This window comes from Xenopus laevis, chromosome 1L (genome assembly GCF_017654675.1).
Source record: "Xenopus laevis strain J_2021 chromosome 1L, Xenopus_laevis_v10.1, whole genome shotgun sequence".
NCBI lineage: Eukaryota > Metazoa > Chordata > Amphibia > Anura > Pipidae > Xenopus > Xenopus laevis.
The window spans coordinates 183,250,616-183,265,493 of NC_054371.1; the positions used below are offsets into that span (position 1 = coordinate 183,250,616).

The 14,878-nt window shown below is 34.6% G+C and overlaps 1 protein-coding gene across 4 annotated transcripts in view; it reads left to right on the forward strand.

Annotated features, from left to right (window-relative positions):
- LOC108717283 (zinc finger protein 608) overlaps positions 1–14,878 on the forward strand; it is a 62,844-nt gene that overhangs the window by 8,544 nt on the left and 39,422 nt on the right. For all 4 annotated transcript variants that reach the window (XM_018264173.2, XM_018264172.2, XM_018264174.2 and 1 more), the window contains exon 3: positions 12,993–13,251. In XM_018264173.2, the coding sequence (XP_018119662.1) occupies positions 12,993–13,251 (259 nt within the window). The remainder of the gene's footprint in view (positions 1–12,992; positions 13,252–14,878) is intronic.

Sequence of the window (14,878 nt, forward strand, 5' to 3'; positions counted from 1 at the left end):
GCAAATGAATTACAAATCCCTGAACTATTACAAGGAAGACCCGTGTGGTGTTGTTATTGGCTATTTTACCAGCAACATGATTTTACTTAAATTAATCTTTTCAATAAAATGCAAATATATATATATATTTTTGTTGTTTGACATATTTGGTTTAGTAAGGCATAAAAACAAAACAGATAGATTTTATATCTTAAATATAAGATTTTATATCTTATATAGTCTTAAATATTTATAGATTGCAATTCTTCCATAAGATTTAAAGTGCTTTACAGCAATAAAAACATCCATGTTTGGCCACAAGTAAGCTGGTAACAAGAAGACTAACAAGGTCTCCTGTCTGAGATACAGTCTGAGAGACAGGGCACTTCTTCTTCTTCAATATATTAGAGTATTAATCCATATTGCCTTTTATATGTGGTGCCATTTTATACAGTGGAGATTTTTGGAAAATGACCGACATTTTAATATTCGAATATAGAAGGAATCATTTTAGAAGCACCCAAAAGGGTCACTCTGAAGGATTATGTCATGCTGTCTGGAGCCTCCACTTACTATAGCCATTAGCATGGATTACTGCATTAATTAACCCATGTTAATTGGCAGATAAGGCTTGCAAGACTACTATTATTCTGTTTAAGGTTCATAAAAAAACAACTTTCATGTATTTAATAAATGTTTAAAACCTTCTTTATAAAATACTAATGTTTTGGCACGCTCTTGTTCCATTGTTGATTTCTTTTTTTTTTTGTTTGTGAAGTAGAAACAACAAAAATATGATTCTTTTGGTGTCCCAATTACCCTGTGAGTGTAGTGTTCTAAGGAACTTCAAGTTTGGATTGCAGATCTACATCGTTTTCCACCTCTGAAAATGTTATGTCGTTCCCTCTATTGTTAACAATCAGCCACGCTGATTGCGCCTCCCTTCACACTTGGTAGTCTTGGTAATTGGAACAGTATGCTTTGCATCTCAATACATGAATGCAATTCTATTCAGCTATAAACACTGCCATTATAATATGAATCCAATAAGAGGGTGGCAAGCATTTTGCCTATTAATAATGGATGTTTCACAAATCAGATTTAAACATATACCCATCTGCCTAGGAAGCACTCATTTTGCAATCTCTAGTTGGAAGTATTTTTCATTATTGTTATGTTATTATAAAGGACACTGCTTTTTCAATAATTTTCTACAACACAGGAAAATGAAAAACCCTAATCTACAACAGCATCTAAACAGATTAAATACTTTAACATTATAATTACATTAAAATGTATTCATTTTTTATTATTGCAGTTTCGTTATTTATTAGTTCTTTGCATCATAGACTTGGAACATTCTCAATTCCTCACTTGCTCCATTTTCATATTATAGAGTTCAGTTACTATTATTAGGTGGAAGTGCTGCTTTGCTAAAAGGGGCAAAAGTGCATCCCCTCAGGCACCAATCACTTAGCACCTGTGCCTATCCAATCTTCAGTGAAAAATGCACTCTGCACCCTGTGCTTGTTGCACATTTGTGGCACTTCCAACATAAGCAAAAGTGTCCAGACAAAGGAAGCCTTGTAGCTAATGCATGTCTTGAGCAGATGTGGATTAAAAAAGAACAAATGAGAATTGCGCTTACAAATATGTTTATATGGTGGGCACAGATTGCGTAGATACGTGTATGACAGTGTGACCCTTACCCCCCTCATTTTTTTTCAAATAATATCTTATGTACAATATAAAACAAAGGCGCAAAGTTTGCTGTAAGTCTAGTTACCTATAGAAAACAAGCATGCATGCAAGCAGATACAGGTATGTGGAAACCCATTGTCTAGAAAATTCCAAATTACAGGAAGGCCACGTTGAATTTCATTTAATATGTTGAATTTTATATAGGTACATTTTGAAACCGTATATATTGCATTACTATAGCATTTCTTTCATTAAAAGACCAAATCTACCACATAAAAATATGTAACTTCTTATGGGTAGAAGTTTATTAACAATAAAGTAGAAATAATAGCAAGGTTAATAAGGAAGAAGAATAAAGGGAAGGTAAAATGGCAGGCACATTGCTAATCACTCATAGTGAAAGTCTTAGAACTATCTGGTGTGAAATGTTTAAATTGCAAACCAATGATAAAAAATCAAGAGGGTAGAGTCAATAATAATGGAGGGAGATTGATAGGATGAGGTAAATGCTTTGAAAAATGGTACATGCAACACACAAAAGGGTGGATGAATCCATCTGTACATAAGCAATATTATAGGAACTGGTGAGGCTTCATGAAAAAAGATTCCAATTTTATAAGGGGACTTACATGTACATTGTAGCAAAAATGTATTGATTCTGCCTTTGACAATATTTCTGTCCTAGCAGCCTAACATAATAATGTATGGGACCTTTTACAAAACACATAAGAAATATGTAACCAACAGATTAAATAACTGCTATCCCAAAAACAGAGGATTGCTTTGCTGTGCAGTTATATCATTGTACAACCTCCTGCAAAAGACATGTGTGTATTTAAATGATGTCCTCTACATGCTTTTTATTTGGCTTTGCACTACTAATGATTTGATTTTCAAAGAATATTGAACTCTTGGCCTCTCTGTTGAACCTCTAAGACAAACAATAGAGGTGTAGAAGGGTTAACAGAGTAGTACTCTATTTAGCAACTTGCAGGCTCATTTTACAAAGTATACAGCTAGACCAAATTATTTTTGGATTTCCTTTTACCTTCTTGGCTGGATATTTCTGGATGGCTTATGTTAAAAAGCAATAATGATGTTTGAATTGGAAGGGTTTGGTCTTTTGGTTCTCATTCTTCATACAGAACTATTTGTTTGTATGTGGTTCACCGCACTACATGGATAATGCTATCAAATCTGGGCTTTATTATAGTCTTATAACTGCAGTGCTGCAGCACTTTTCTTGTTGTGTGTTCTGCCTGGGATTCATTTTCTTGCCAGCACAATCTCTGATAAAATCAGATCTTAAAGCTAGTGCTTTTTTTGTGAGAAGAGTAGAAACCATGAATGTTTTACATAGATTATTCAACATAACAAAGGCAGGATCGTAACTTGTTCCCAGTAAAATCCCCTTGCAGATGAATCCCCTTGCAGACTCGTGTAACTGCAGAGCTTTTTTGTAGTTTTATACAGATTTTTATTAGTATTACTGCAATAAAGGTAATTCAAAATACATTTGGCCCATAAGATCAGATAAACCATTACGATAACACGGCTGTTTATGGTAATAAATTTAGTCTACATCTGTTGCAAAAATATCACTCTTTAATTGGTGCTGGATGTCTCAAAGCATTTCCTTCTTTTCTTCTTAATTTCATTTATAAACCAAATCTTATTTTGTTAATGTGTTGTATGCTATCTCTGTTTTGTGATGCTTACAAATAGGTTTGGATTGCAACGAATTCATTTTGCTTCACAAGCAGATGTTCCCCTGCCCCCATACCCTCCTCCCTGGCTCTTTGAGTTAAGTCATTGTTTCCTAGCTGTATGCTGTTATTACTCAGATGTGACTGACAGAACTGCATACAGTACAGTGAAGCATATTCATTTTCATCTAGTACCCTTTTATTGCCTTGAGCACTGTAAATCTGTCAGCTCTTCAGGATACTTTCACCTCTTTCTTCATTTGCTCTAGCTCCTAGTTTGACAATGTTCCCCTGAGGCGAAATCCTAATCTGCTTCCAATTAGTTGCAAAATGTAACTGAAAATGTCGGCATTATAACTAACATTTTACTTGCACGCACTTCTCTTACACAAATTAATTCTTTCGAATATTTATATTTTGGGTGCTTTGAGTCTGTTTTCCGTGAAAGTCCTCAGTTGCTTTCAAGTGACTTCCATGTCGTATTTCTTTGCTGTGGATGCAACTCTCAGATGTTGACATGACTTCAAATGCTTTTGTACCGACAGAGCCTTCCTATCATCAACTTGATTAAACTGTATCATTCATGCATAATTCAAGTACAAATCTTTATGCAGTATCTAGATCAAAGGATTCTTACCTGGCAGAATACAATGATAATACTGATTTATTGCTCAGATAATGCACTAAGGAAGGATATTGCAGATAGTTTCCTTAATGGACATAATCTGGCAAATGCATGTTTTGAATTACCAACCTTTTTAGATTTGTATCCAGCTTCATTTACAGTCATTGCAGTCCAAGATTCATTTCATCCCCCTAGGGTTTTGCTAGTCAAAAAAAGTCCTAGTTATTTCCAAGTGTTAATATATCTTAACATTTACTACAGTTAAATTACACCTTATAATATCATACAAAATTGTAGGTTGTTTTTCCAATATGTTTTGTTTTCAAACAGGATCATACCAAAATGATGACATACATAGAAGATTAAAAAAAAAGTTTGACTATGTGGAGCCATAAAAGTTCATTGGCTTCCACTTAGAACTCAGAATGTGAGTTCGATAGTGCTAATCTGTGACTATATTGTTGAGCCATTCTTTTTTTTTATTTAACATAACAGGTTCTGTTGAAGAACTATTGTTGATTATCACCTCTATTCATTGTCAAACGTGGAAACTCTCATGCTTTGTCCTTGAGACTTAGGCTCCAATACTTTACTGCATAGTTAAATGAACTCTGAGTCCTATTTTATTCTCTTCATCAAGCCCATTAAATTCAAACATTGCAAAATAAACTCAGTAGTAAGCGAAAGGAAATCAAAGAGCTTTCCATGGCAACGACCAACTGGGAGCTTGACCTCCAGCATGAAAGAAACGGAAAACAATTTAAAACCAACAATTTACTCCTAACCACTTTTTGAGGTTAAAGGGGACCCGTCACCCAAAAGAATTATTCAAAATCCTATTTTATCACATCAGTCAAGCAAAATGAACTTTAATTACACTATATAAATTATTTGAATCTTGTTTCCTTCAGTCTGGGAATTCAAAATTATAGCAAGCAGGCAGGAGCCATTTTGTGGACACTGTTATAAAGGCAAGCCTTGCATCATCTCAGAATCTTATTTGTGCACGAGAATGTGGGACCTGATGTCCATCCCCATGCCCTGGCTACAGAATTAAATGGTAAAGTGAATGGGGGAATGTGGGGAGGGCAGTGACATCTAGGAAGTGCTAAATGGAAAGTGAAAGTAATTGTCTGCCCCGCCTCTATGCCCATGGCATAGAGGAGTGGCAGACAATATTTGATTGACAGCTGACACTTTTAAATGAGCTTAGAACAGCTATGAATGCTTTAATGAAAAATAGAAATTGGATTTCATGTTTAATTTGAAAAGGACTTTTATTATACAGATTTTTGTGTCTGGGTGACAGGTCCACTTTAAAATAACAAATTACCATGCTAGTGAAAATATATCCTGGGCTATTTTTTAAATGTGGCAATACAGAATCTAAATATGCATGTGTAAATCCCTATTGAAGCTTAGCAGTCATATTTATAACTAATATCATTAGCAATTACACACAGAAGACCTATACAATATGTATTGTACCCTTACAAAAGGTAAAATACTAAACCTTAACAATACCCTGTCTTGCCAATCACAGAACACATTTGGTTTGTATTATAATTCATGAGGAATTGTCATCAAATTATGGTCCATAGCACTGAAATTAAAATAGAATACTGCATTCTGCTCTTTAAATTTATCTTGATTGAGACTCATGAGATGAATTTCAGATTTTCTGGGCTGAAATATTTGAATGTCATAGTGGTTTCCAAGTTCCTTGTAATGGTACTTTTTATTTCATTGGGTGTGTCAAAATGGTATACTGTATGAGATATCACAAAAACTTTCAGAATCTATTTTGTAAAGTCATTGGGAGTGTAAGTTGGGTGTGGTTGTGACACTACACACATGTCATCTCATTCAGTATTTCTTATGCATTTTGAACTTGGGGGATGCTTCAGCGCTCTGCATATTAGACACCTTCCCATCAGTATAAAAGTGCTACGATTTATCTGTCTGCTTCATTTGGTTAGATTTAGGGTTTTTTTTAAAAAAAAAAAGTTAAATGCCATTGAGGACCAGTGTGTGGGCTGGTATTTTGAAACACTAAGCTGAAATAATATTTATCAACCTTTTGTAATCAATGAGTAGCAATGACAGCTAAGGCTAGATAAAACATTACTTCAGTTTTAACAATTTATTTTCATTCCAGTGTGGAAACTAATTCTATTCACTGGGAAGCAAGAACTTGAACAGCTGATAATAGTGCTGCTGCTATCACTCCTTAGAACAGAATAATTTGTATGCTCAAAGCAGTAAAACACATTCTGATGAACTGATAAATTTATCAGCTACTAAAAACTTTCCTAAAAGGTGTTCCTGGCAGTCAAGAAAGTGTTTATACATGGGGATAATATTAAACTGCTGGGAATTAGTTGTACTGTTACTATTTATATAGCGCCATTTTTTGTGAAGAACTTTACAAACACAAGATGTAGCAATTTACACCTACACACAATGATATCAGGCATATACAAGTTGTAGAGTTTGCATAAGGCTAAAGACAATGGGTGTGATGTTTAAAAGAATTTATAGACCCACTTTCACACAGATATACATACACATATAAATCATTGCACATGTTTAGGAAAACTGTATTAAATATTATACAGTTGTCCAATAGCTGACTAAAATAATAAACTAATTACCCATAGTAAGAGAAACTGTCATCTATAGAACTTCCATTCTTCCCTTTCTCTGCCTAGACATATGTTAGTAGAGTCAGCTGAATAGTACCTGTGAGGAAAATACAGATGACTCAGTCTAAGAATGTATAGGCTACATCACTGAATGGTCTGTAAGGCCTATTACTTGCTTGCCTCAAGATATGTTTTTACCATTGCAAGTTCATGGAAAGAAGTACCCAATCATTTGAACAGGCTGTGCTGAAGATTCTCTTGGCGTTACCAACCTTTTACAGAGGGCCCTCAGCTTTCCACTAGTATACTCATTCTTTTATTTTTTTTAAAACTGGATAGCCATACAGTATAGAACTTATAGATGCAGCATTATTTAATTATATGTGTAAAACCTTTTTTTTTATCTTGGTTGTGTTGGTATGGAGTTCTGTTTAAAAAATTGTTTCAGTACACTTTCTATCATGAAAGTTTTGAGTTTTCCATTCTACCCTATAATTAAGCTAAATTCATTTTTCTTTTTCAAAGATGAAATCCCACTTATATCATGCAATGTATACAATGCATGTGGTTTATTTAAACATATCTTGATGCAAAAACCTTCCAACAAAATCCTGCTTTAAATATGCATGTGCATCCCCTTTTAGAGAAAAAAATAATCCCATCTAAAATGCTATTTGCTCGACGAGTGCAGTCTTCACTCTGAATGTGTTGTTTCTTCACACCCTTCAAAAATACCCAATAGATTTTTATAGTTCAAGTAGCATAAGCGTAGTGTGCAATTTGCAGTAATTGACAGAGTAACTACAAAGCACTTTACCAAACCAAGTACATTTCTTTCTTTTTACATTATTAATTCTGCAGGCAAAAGCCACAGTGCTTCTAAGAAGCTTTAAATGCTTTTGTTGATGGCTTACAGTTTTATAAAGTCTAAATGAGCTTATTGCCCTTTAACCATCATGAGTATTAAATAATAGAAAAAACTATGAGCTTGTAGATTGGATGACCGCCAAGCAACTACAAAAAAAATGAAGAAGAAAAAGAAATGGATAGTCTAATTGTAAAGCAAATCATTTGTTTACAGATTAAAACCAAGTTGGTAGCCAACTGCTAAGGACAAAAAGGTTAAAGAATAGGGTGCTGAGGTACAGGAAATGAGTGTCTGGCTTTAGATTTTGTGCCTGTTGTGACATCACTCCCTCTTTCTACCAGGGAGGCATTAGTAATGAATTGCAAGGACACTACATCTAAGCCTTCTGTGAGTCTTAAAATAAAAGGCGTGGGGGTTGGGCAGTGCGTTGATTTGTTTATGCTGTCTGAGTGGAACCAGATAAGCCTAGTTACTCCCAGCAATTGTACACCAATTATTGCAAGAAGGGCTTGTCAGTTTTGTTGAACTGCATACTTTAAACAAAATGAAAGAAGAAGAATGGTTGTGGATCTGAGAAAACACAATGATTACTTTAAGTGCGGTTGTTTTTTTTCTGTGTGGGGTGTACATGCAATGGCACCAGGATGATCTCAGGTGTTTTTCTTGCTGTGTTTTTTTAAACAATATTTGTTTTAGCCCTACTTTTTAAGTAAGTTTTCTAAGAATTTTTTTTTTAGTAAGAGGTCCTTAAAATAAGGCTGTGAATGCTTCTGCCGCCTCTTCCACCTAGCAGATTACAACTATATCAATATTTTTACTTCTAATTTGTACAACTTTTAGATGTCGCTCTTCTTTCAGATACCTGAAAAAAAATTTCAGTTTAATATAATTGCCTCCACTTATGGCCCAGTGAATGGTTTTAGTGCAATCTGGCAGTGCGTCATTTCTATACAAGGGCTTCATTCCTGAAAGTGGAAAAGTGGGAGTAACTTGTTTTAGAGTGTGAATTATACAGCCAAGCCTTCTCATAACCCCCTTTCTTTCTTTATATTCTTTATGATGCAAGCTTGTAAAGTGAATGATTGTCTGTTAATCTTTTAGATCTTGAGGGCTTTTGGCAGTGTCTCATAATTGATGTGCTCACATAACTGTTGTCTGACTACTAATAATTAGACCTCAGTGTTATCCTGCAGCTAAATCAGTGTTGCTTAAAAATCATCATTGTTAAACTGCAGTATCGATTCTTCTAAGGCTTTAATCTATATATACTTACCTTGATATAATAGAGCTATAAGCTTTTTATTATTTTGTCACCTTCTATGACCTATATATTTAGTTAATTCTAAAATATTTGTAATGTAGTATACTCTTGCAGCATATTTGTTTACAAAGGGATTCCTCTAGTCCATTATGGCCTATAATGATGATAATGATGGTTCTACCAAAATTATTTTAATTCCCCGAGGTTGGGAATGGCAGAGGGCAGTTCAGGACATCACAAAGCTATTCAGTTGAGTAAACAGACAAAATGTTCAAATTGCCCCCATTTCATTTAAATGGCAGTCACCTAGACCTGTGGGTACACTCACTACTGCAGTGACTTCCTTATTTTCCATGAACATCACCAGACCTACAAGTGAACCCATGGGGCCTGATGAATGCAATGGAAATGAACGGGGGGGGGGGGCAATTCTGCGCATTTTGTCACCCATCTGCTCACATGGAGACCACTTAGGCTACAAAATGTCCTAATTGTTCTGCCCTTGGAGGGAAGCAATAATCTCATTATCATACATTTCAAAACCCAGTACACACATATAAGTACAGAATCACCCTGTCTGCCATTGTCCCAAAAATAACTACCTGTTCTTGTATATAATCACTCACATAAAGAATACATTGCTTTAGTAAGTCCCACAATGACCCATCTGCAGGTTATACTCCAGAGCATTTAGTTTTCCTCTCAATAAATGTAGAATTTCTTAAAATAATATTTATACTAAAATGAGCTATGACCAAACACTCAGCTTGGAGCTGAACCAGTTACAGTACATGAGCATGGTTTTAGACAGTGGGACATCAGCTATTTTCCCAGCATAATAGTGCTCTGGTTCTATGTTCTGGCTAGTTCTCAGTGCACATCAACACCTGGCAGTCGTCAACTTAAAATAATGAGGTACTGAAAGAAAAAGCTGTATTGTTTTCCTTTGTATTAAATTCTGGTTTGAAATAGTGCCACAAACAACTGTTTAACTTGTATTTGTTGCATTCCTACTACTTTGTTATTTTGTTTTGTGAAATATAAAAATAATGGTTAATTTTAAAGGACAGCAGTGAAAACACCTGAGATCACTTTTCCCTGAATATTGTGCTGCTGTTCCACTCTACAGCCATAAAGCAAAGGCAATGTCATTAGTAAAATGTGTTTGCTGTGCCTGGGAAGCTGCACAACTGTTAATTGTCTGCAAGGTGATCTGGGAATATTGTGTTCATCTGCTTTTAGACCAGGTCTCCATGTCCTCTACCATGCCCTAATTTGTGAGTCTGAATAATGTGCAAGTTAGGGGGCAGTATTGGGGACACCTATGTTCCTCCCCCTGCCACGCGATGACCCCCATCGACTTTATTTTGCTTTCATAGATTTTGTTCATCACTGAAAACCAACAACTAACATAATCTTTGTAGCTATTAGTTAGTTGTGTATTTATTAGCAAGATGTGTATTTGTGTCCAATGCAATGTCTGGTGATATCTAGCATGCATTGTTGTGCAATAACCCTGAATGCCAACAGTGGCATCCAAGAGTCTAAGGGGGTTAGCTACTAAGCGCCGAATACCCGAAATTCCCCAAAATCAGAAAAATTTATGTTTTTTTTTTATAAAATCTGACTTTTAAAAAAATCACGAATTTTTCGGAATTTATTAAATGCCGAGGGCTAAAAAGCCCGAATATAAAAACATGGAGTTTGTAGCAGCCGATATTGAGATAAATTCAGACCTTGATAAATAACCCCCCAAGTGACTTACTGCCTAACTAAGACCTAGTCTTACTACATGATTGAATCTTTAAAGAATATAAAAGGGATAATTTTACAAAATCTAAATCTAATCTTAATCTTAGTAGTGCAAGATTCTATTTATAGTAGTAACATTTCAAAGGGAAATATAAATATCAAAAAACAGAATTTAAAAAAACAAAAAAACATTTATAAATAGTGTTTGAAAAACTGTATTTTGTAAAGGGGACATGGCACCCTAAAAAATACTTTCAAATTATTTTCTATCATGTTTGCCAAGCAAAATAAACTTTATTTACACTATGTAAATTATTTAAATCTTTTTTCCTTCGGTCTTGGAATTAACAATCACAGCAAACAGGCAGCAGTCATTTTGTGAACACTGTTATTAAGACAAACTTTGCATCATGCCAAAATCTTGTTTATGTGCCAGAATGGGGGACCTGACACATATAGCCATGCATATTTAGACAATATCTAGACCCATGCATATTTTCCAATGAGTAGAGAGGGGGAATGTGATGAGTGCAGTGACATCTAGAAAGTACAGAATGAAACGTGAAAGTAATATATGATTGACAACTGAATTTTTAAATACATGTTTACCAGGTATGGATGTTTTAATAAAGAAAGAATTTAGGTTTCATCTATCCATCACTAAACTTTGCTGTGGATAAACACAGCATAATCACCGCTCTTCATTGGGTTGCAAGATTTGTTACACCCTGATGTAAAAAGTCACACATACACACAGACACTAAACACAGTCCAATACACATTAAAGGAATTTTCTGACATAAACATAAGAAACTGTAGTAGACACAAAGCAGTTTAGCACACTGTATTTTGCAAGGATTAACAATCCTGCTACTGGACTGTGCCAAACTATTTAATTTCACTTGTTTTTAGAGGAAACATAACAAATGAATACTTGTGATAAAGCCAAGATTTCAGATAAACATTCCCCAAAATCACAGTGTCCCAAAATTATTCCAAATTTTGCCTTGACCCATTTTAATTGGCACACATTTTGATAAATGAAAGCTTCCCAAACACCAAGCAAATTAGTGATCCACACCTAATTTAGATGACCGCTGATATTGTATCACTCAGGTCCCTCGGGGCTGATAAAATGCCCTAATAGTGCATGTTACAGGTCATCAGCTAACAAAAATAGAAGCATCTAGTCTTTTCCTGATTTTTCAAAGAAAGTCATCCAGATCAACAGCTGACCTATCAAGTCAGTGATATATGCCTATTGTGTGTGACCATGACCAAATAAAAGTGTCTGGTCCATAGAAATTCACCCATGTGGGGAATTTAACACATAGAACTAGAGACTATGTTTTTGTTAACTGTATGCTATGAAAATTTCTTGACCTTCCAATCCTTTTAACAATAAAAAGTATACATACAGTATATCTATCTATCTATCTATCTATCTATCTATATATATATATATATATATATATATATATATATATATATATATATATATATATATATATATTACACTGGTAGGGTAGATTTTAATGGTGGCACGCACTGATGACGTCATTCCTCATGGTTTGACAACATTTTGTTCACTTTAAAAGGAGTAATACTGTATGTTATGATTCACATCCTGATGACAGCCCAAGTAAAGGAGCTGAAACATTGAAATAAATCACTTTAATTTTTTTCACTTATAAAGTTTCTGGAGTGCGGTTCTTTGATATTTGTAAGTAATACTGGTGTTAGACCAGCACCCAGGCAGTTGATGCAGAAAGCTTTGTGAGTGCACCAGGATGGATTATATATATATATATATATATATAAAGACACTTTTAGTTACAAAGTTTGTACAAAGTATGCATAAGCTGATGCGCCCCGTCAAGGCAGTGTCCATACGTCAGTCCTATACAAGTGAGAAGAAAGTATTATCTTTGGGGGGAGAAAGACCATACCTGCTTTTCTCTTTTTTTAGCATGATCTCTTCCAAAGACACCATTAAGCGGGGTTTGGGAGAGCAGGCATTTAAGGAGAGAGTCACCTCCCCATAAAATATACTTATAATATATTTATATATATATACTGTATATATATCCATTATCCACAAATCTCCAAATTACTGAAAGGCTGTTTCCTATAGACTACATTTTATCCAAATTATTTCCTTTTTCTCTGTAATAATAAAGCTGTATCTTGTACTTTACCCAAACTAAGATATAATTAATCCCTATTGGGTTTATTTAATGTTTACATGATTTTCTAGTAGACTTGAGGTATGAAGATCCAAATTACAGAAAGATTCGTTGTCGATCATCCCGGATAACAGGTTCAATACCTGTATAGGTTTTTTAATAAAAATATGTCCAGGACATGTTCAAAACTGGAAATTATACAATGGATACAATGTGATACAGTGTGACCCTGATATGTATCGTAATCGAAGCAAATCTTTTTTTCCCAGGTCGATCCCCTATTTACAGTGCCTGCCCCACCACCACCACCAGTCCATAGCAGCATTTCCCCTCAGATTCAGCCTTCCTACTTTTCTTCATCTTCAACAACTATTGCGGCCCCAGTGGAACAGCTGTTGGTGCGAACTCGTTCAGTGGGTGTTAATACCTGTGATGCTGGAGTTGTAACAGAACCTGAATGCCTTGGACCTTGTGAACCTGGAACCAGTGTTAATTTAGAAGGAATTGTCTGGCACGAAACGGAAGAAGGTATGTTGTTTGAGAAAAATGATATTAAATTATTTGAACAATTTCAATATATATTTAAATGCAAATGTATCAAACTTAATAGATTAATTATATAATGTTCTGACTTCATTATAGTTCCCGTATCCCAGTAGAGGTGTGTTGAACCAAGCTACTAACTTATTCCTGGAAAGCATTTTTTATACAGATGCAGCCATTATGGTTTGTCTGTTTGACACAGAATAACTAAACACAGATATCCCATTTATCTCATTTAACACAGAAAACTGTGTCACAACATCCCATCTAATTAAAGCATTCACCATTGTGAACAATGGTGCTTTGGTATGCTAATGAAAAGGTTAAATGCATTAAATGAGATAAGATAACTTTAGATAACACAGTTTCTTCAATTAACTCTGAGTCATGACGCATTTAACTCACAAATCCAAGTGGCTTCATCTGTAAGTGGATTAATGATATGGTTAATTAGTATGACACATAATAGGTCCTTCCATAGAAAAAGTGGCACATTTCACAATGTGAAATATGATATTAAGATATGCTAGTTGTACCGTGTTGTGTTCTGTCTTTATATAAAATATTAGTAAATCCTAAATGGTAAATGGTTTTCTGGCTTTCCAAATTCTGCTTTGTTCCACTACTAGTAAAGCGGAATGACAGTTGACCAGGAGTGCCAATTTTAGGACTTTATTCCCAATGTGATTTTTTATAAATAGTTTAACCTGGCAGTTTCTAATCTACATGATGGAAAGTCTTGAATAGTGAAAATAGGCTTTGTCAATTAGAATAAAAAAGAAAATAGGAATAGTGGAGCATTAGAAAAAAATAGTCTACATCATAGAGAAGCCCAGAGCAGTAGTATAATCTCTCTACTATTTCTATTTCCATTACAATGCATGAAAAAGAATACAGAAAGGTCATATGGTATCTTTTTATGATTTTGTTTAAAAAAAGTATGCAAGTTATAACATGCTTGTACATTGTGTTAACTGGCAGTTCTTGTGAAATCAATCTGCACAAGAAATAGTGTCTTGGATACAATATTCAAGCATTATGCATTGAGAAATCCTGCACCTTTACAAGAAAAGTATAATAAAATAGTGGTTTAACCTTTTGCTTTGACTATTATCTTCTGCAAACTACTGCTGGGAGAGGTTGTGTTTACCGTGTTGAACAAAAAGCCTTTCCATTATAAGGAATATTTCATCAACTGAATAAACTTCGTTTATGGCATTCCTTGAATTACCCCCTTGCAAGAACAATCCTATTTACAAAACTGAAGTGCTCCCTGTTCATATTGCATTTAGTCTCTCAAGCCTGAAAACCCTACCCTTTTTTCCACTATAAAGGAGATTTCTCATTTAATTCATAATATCATGTTATCTGTGTGGCATTCTGGGGTTGTTATTATGATGCCATGGTTTTCTAAGTAAGAAGGGGGTTTAAAACTTAATGAATAGCTTACCATATCTCAAACAGCTTATTTAAAAAAAAAATGGCATCTAACTAGGTCGAGAATGAAATTGTCTGGCTTGGAAAGAATTTACAGTATATTCTTCAACTGAAATGCAAAATTGTCAGAGGATGTTTTGGGTTTCCTTCCTTTTTGATCTATTCCATTTTTAAA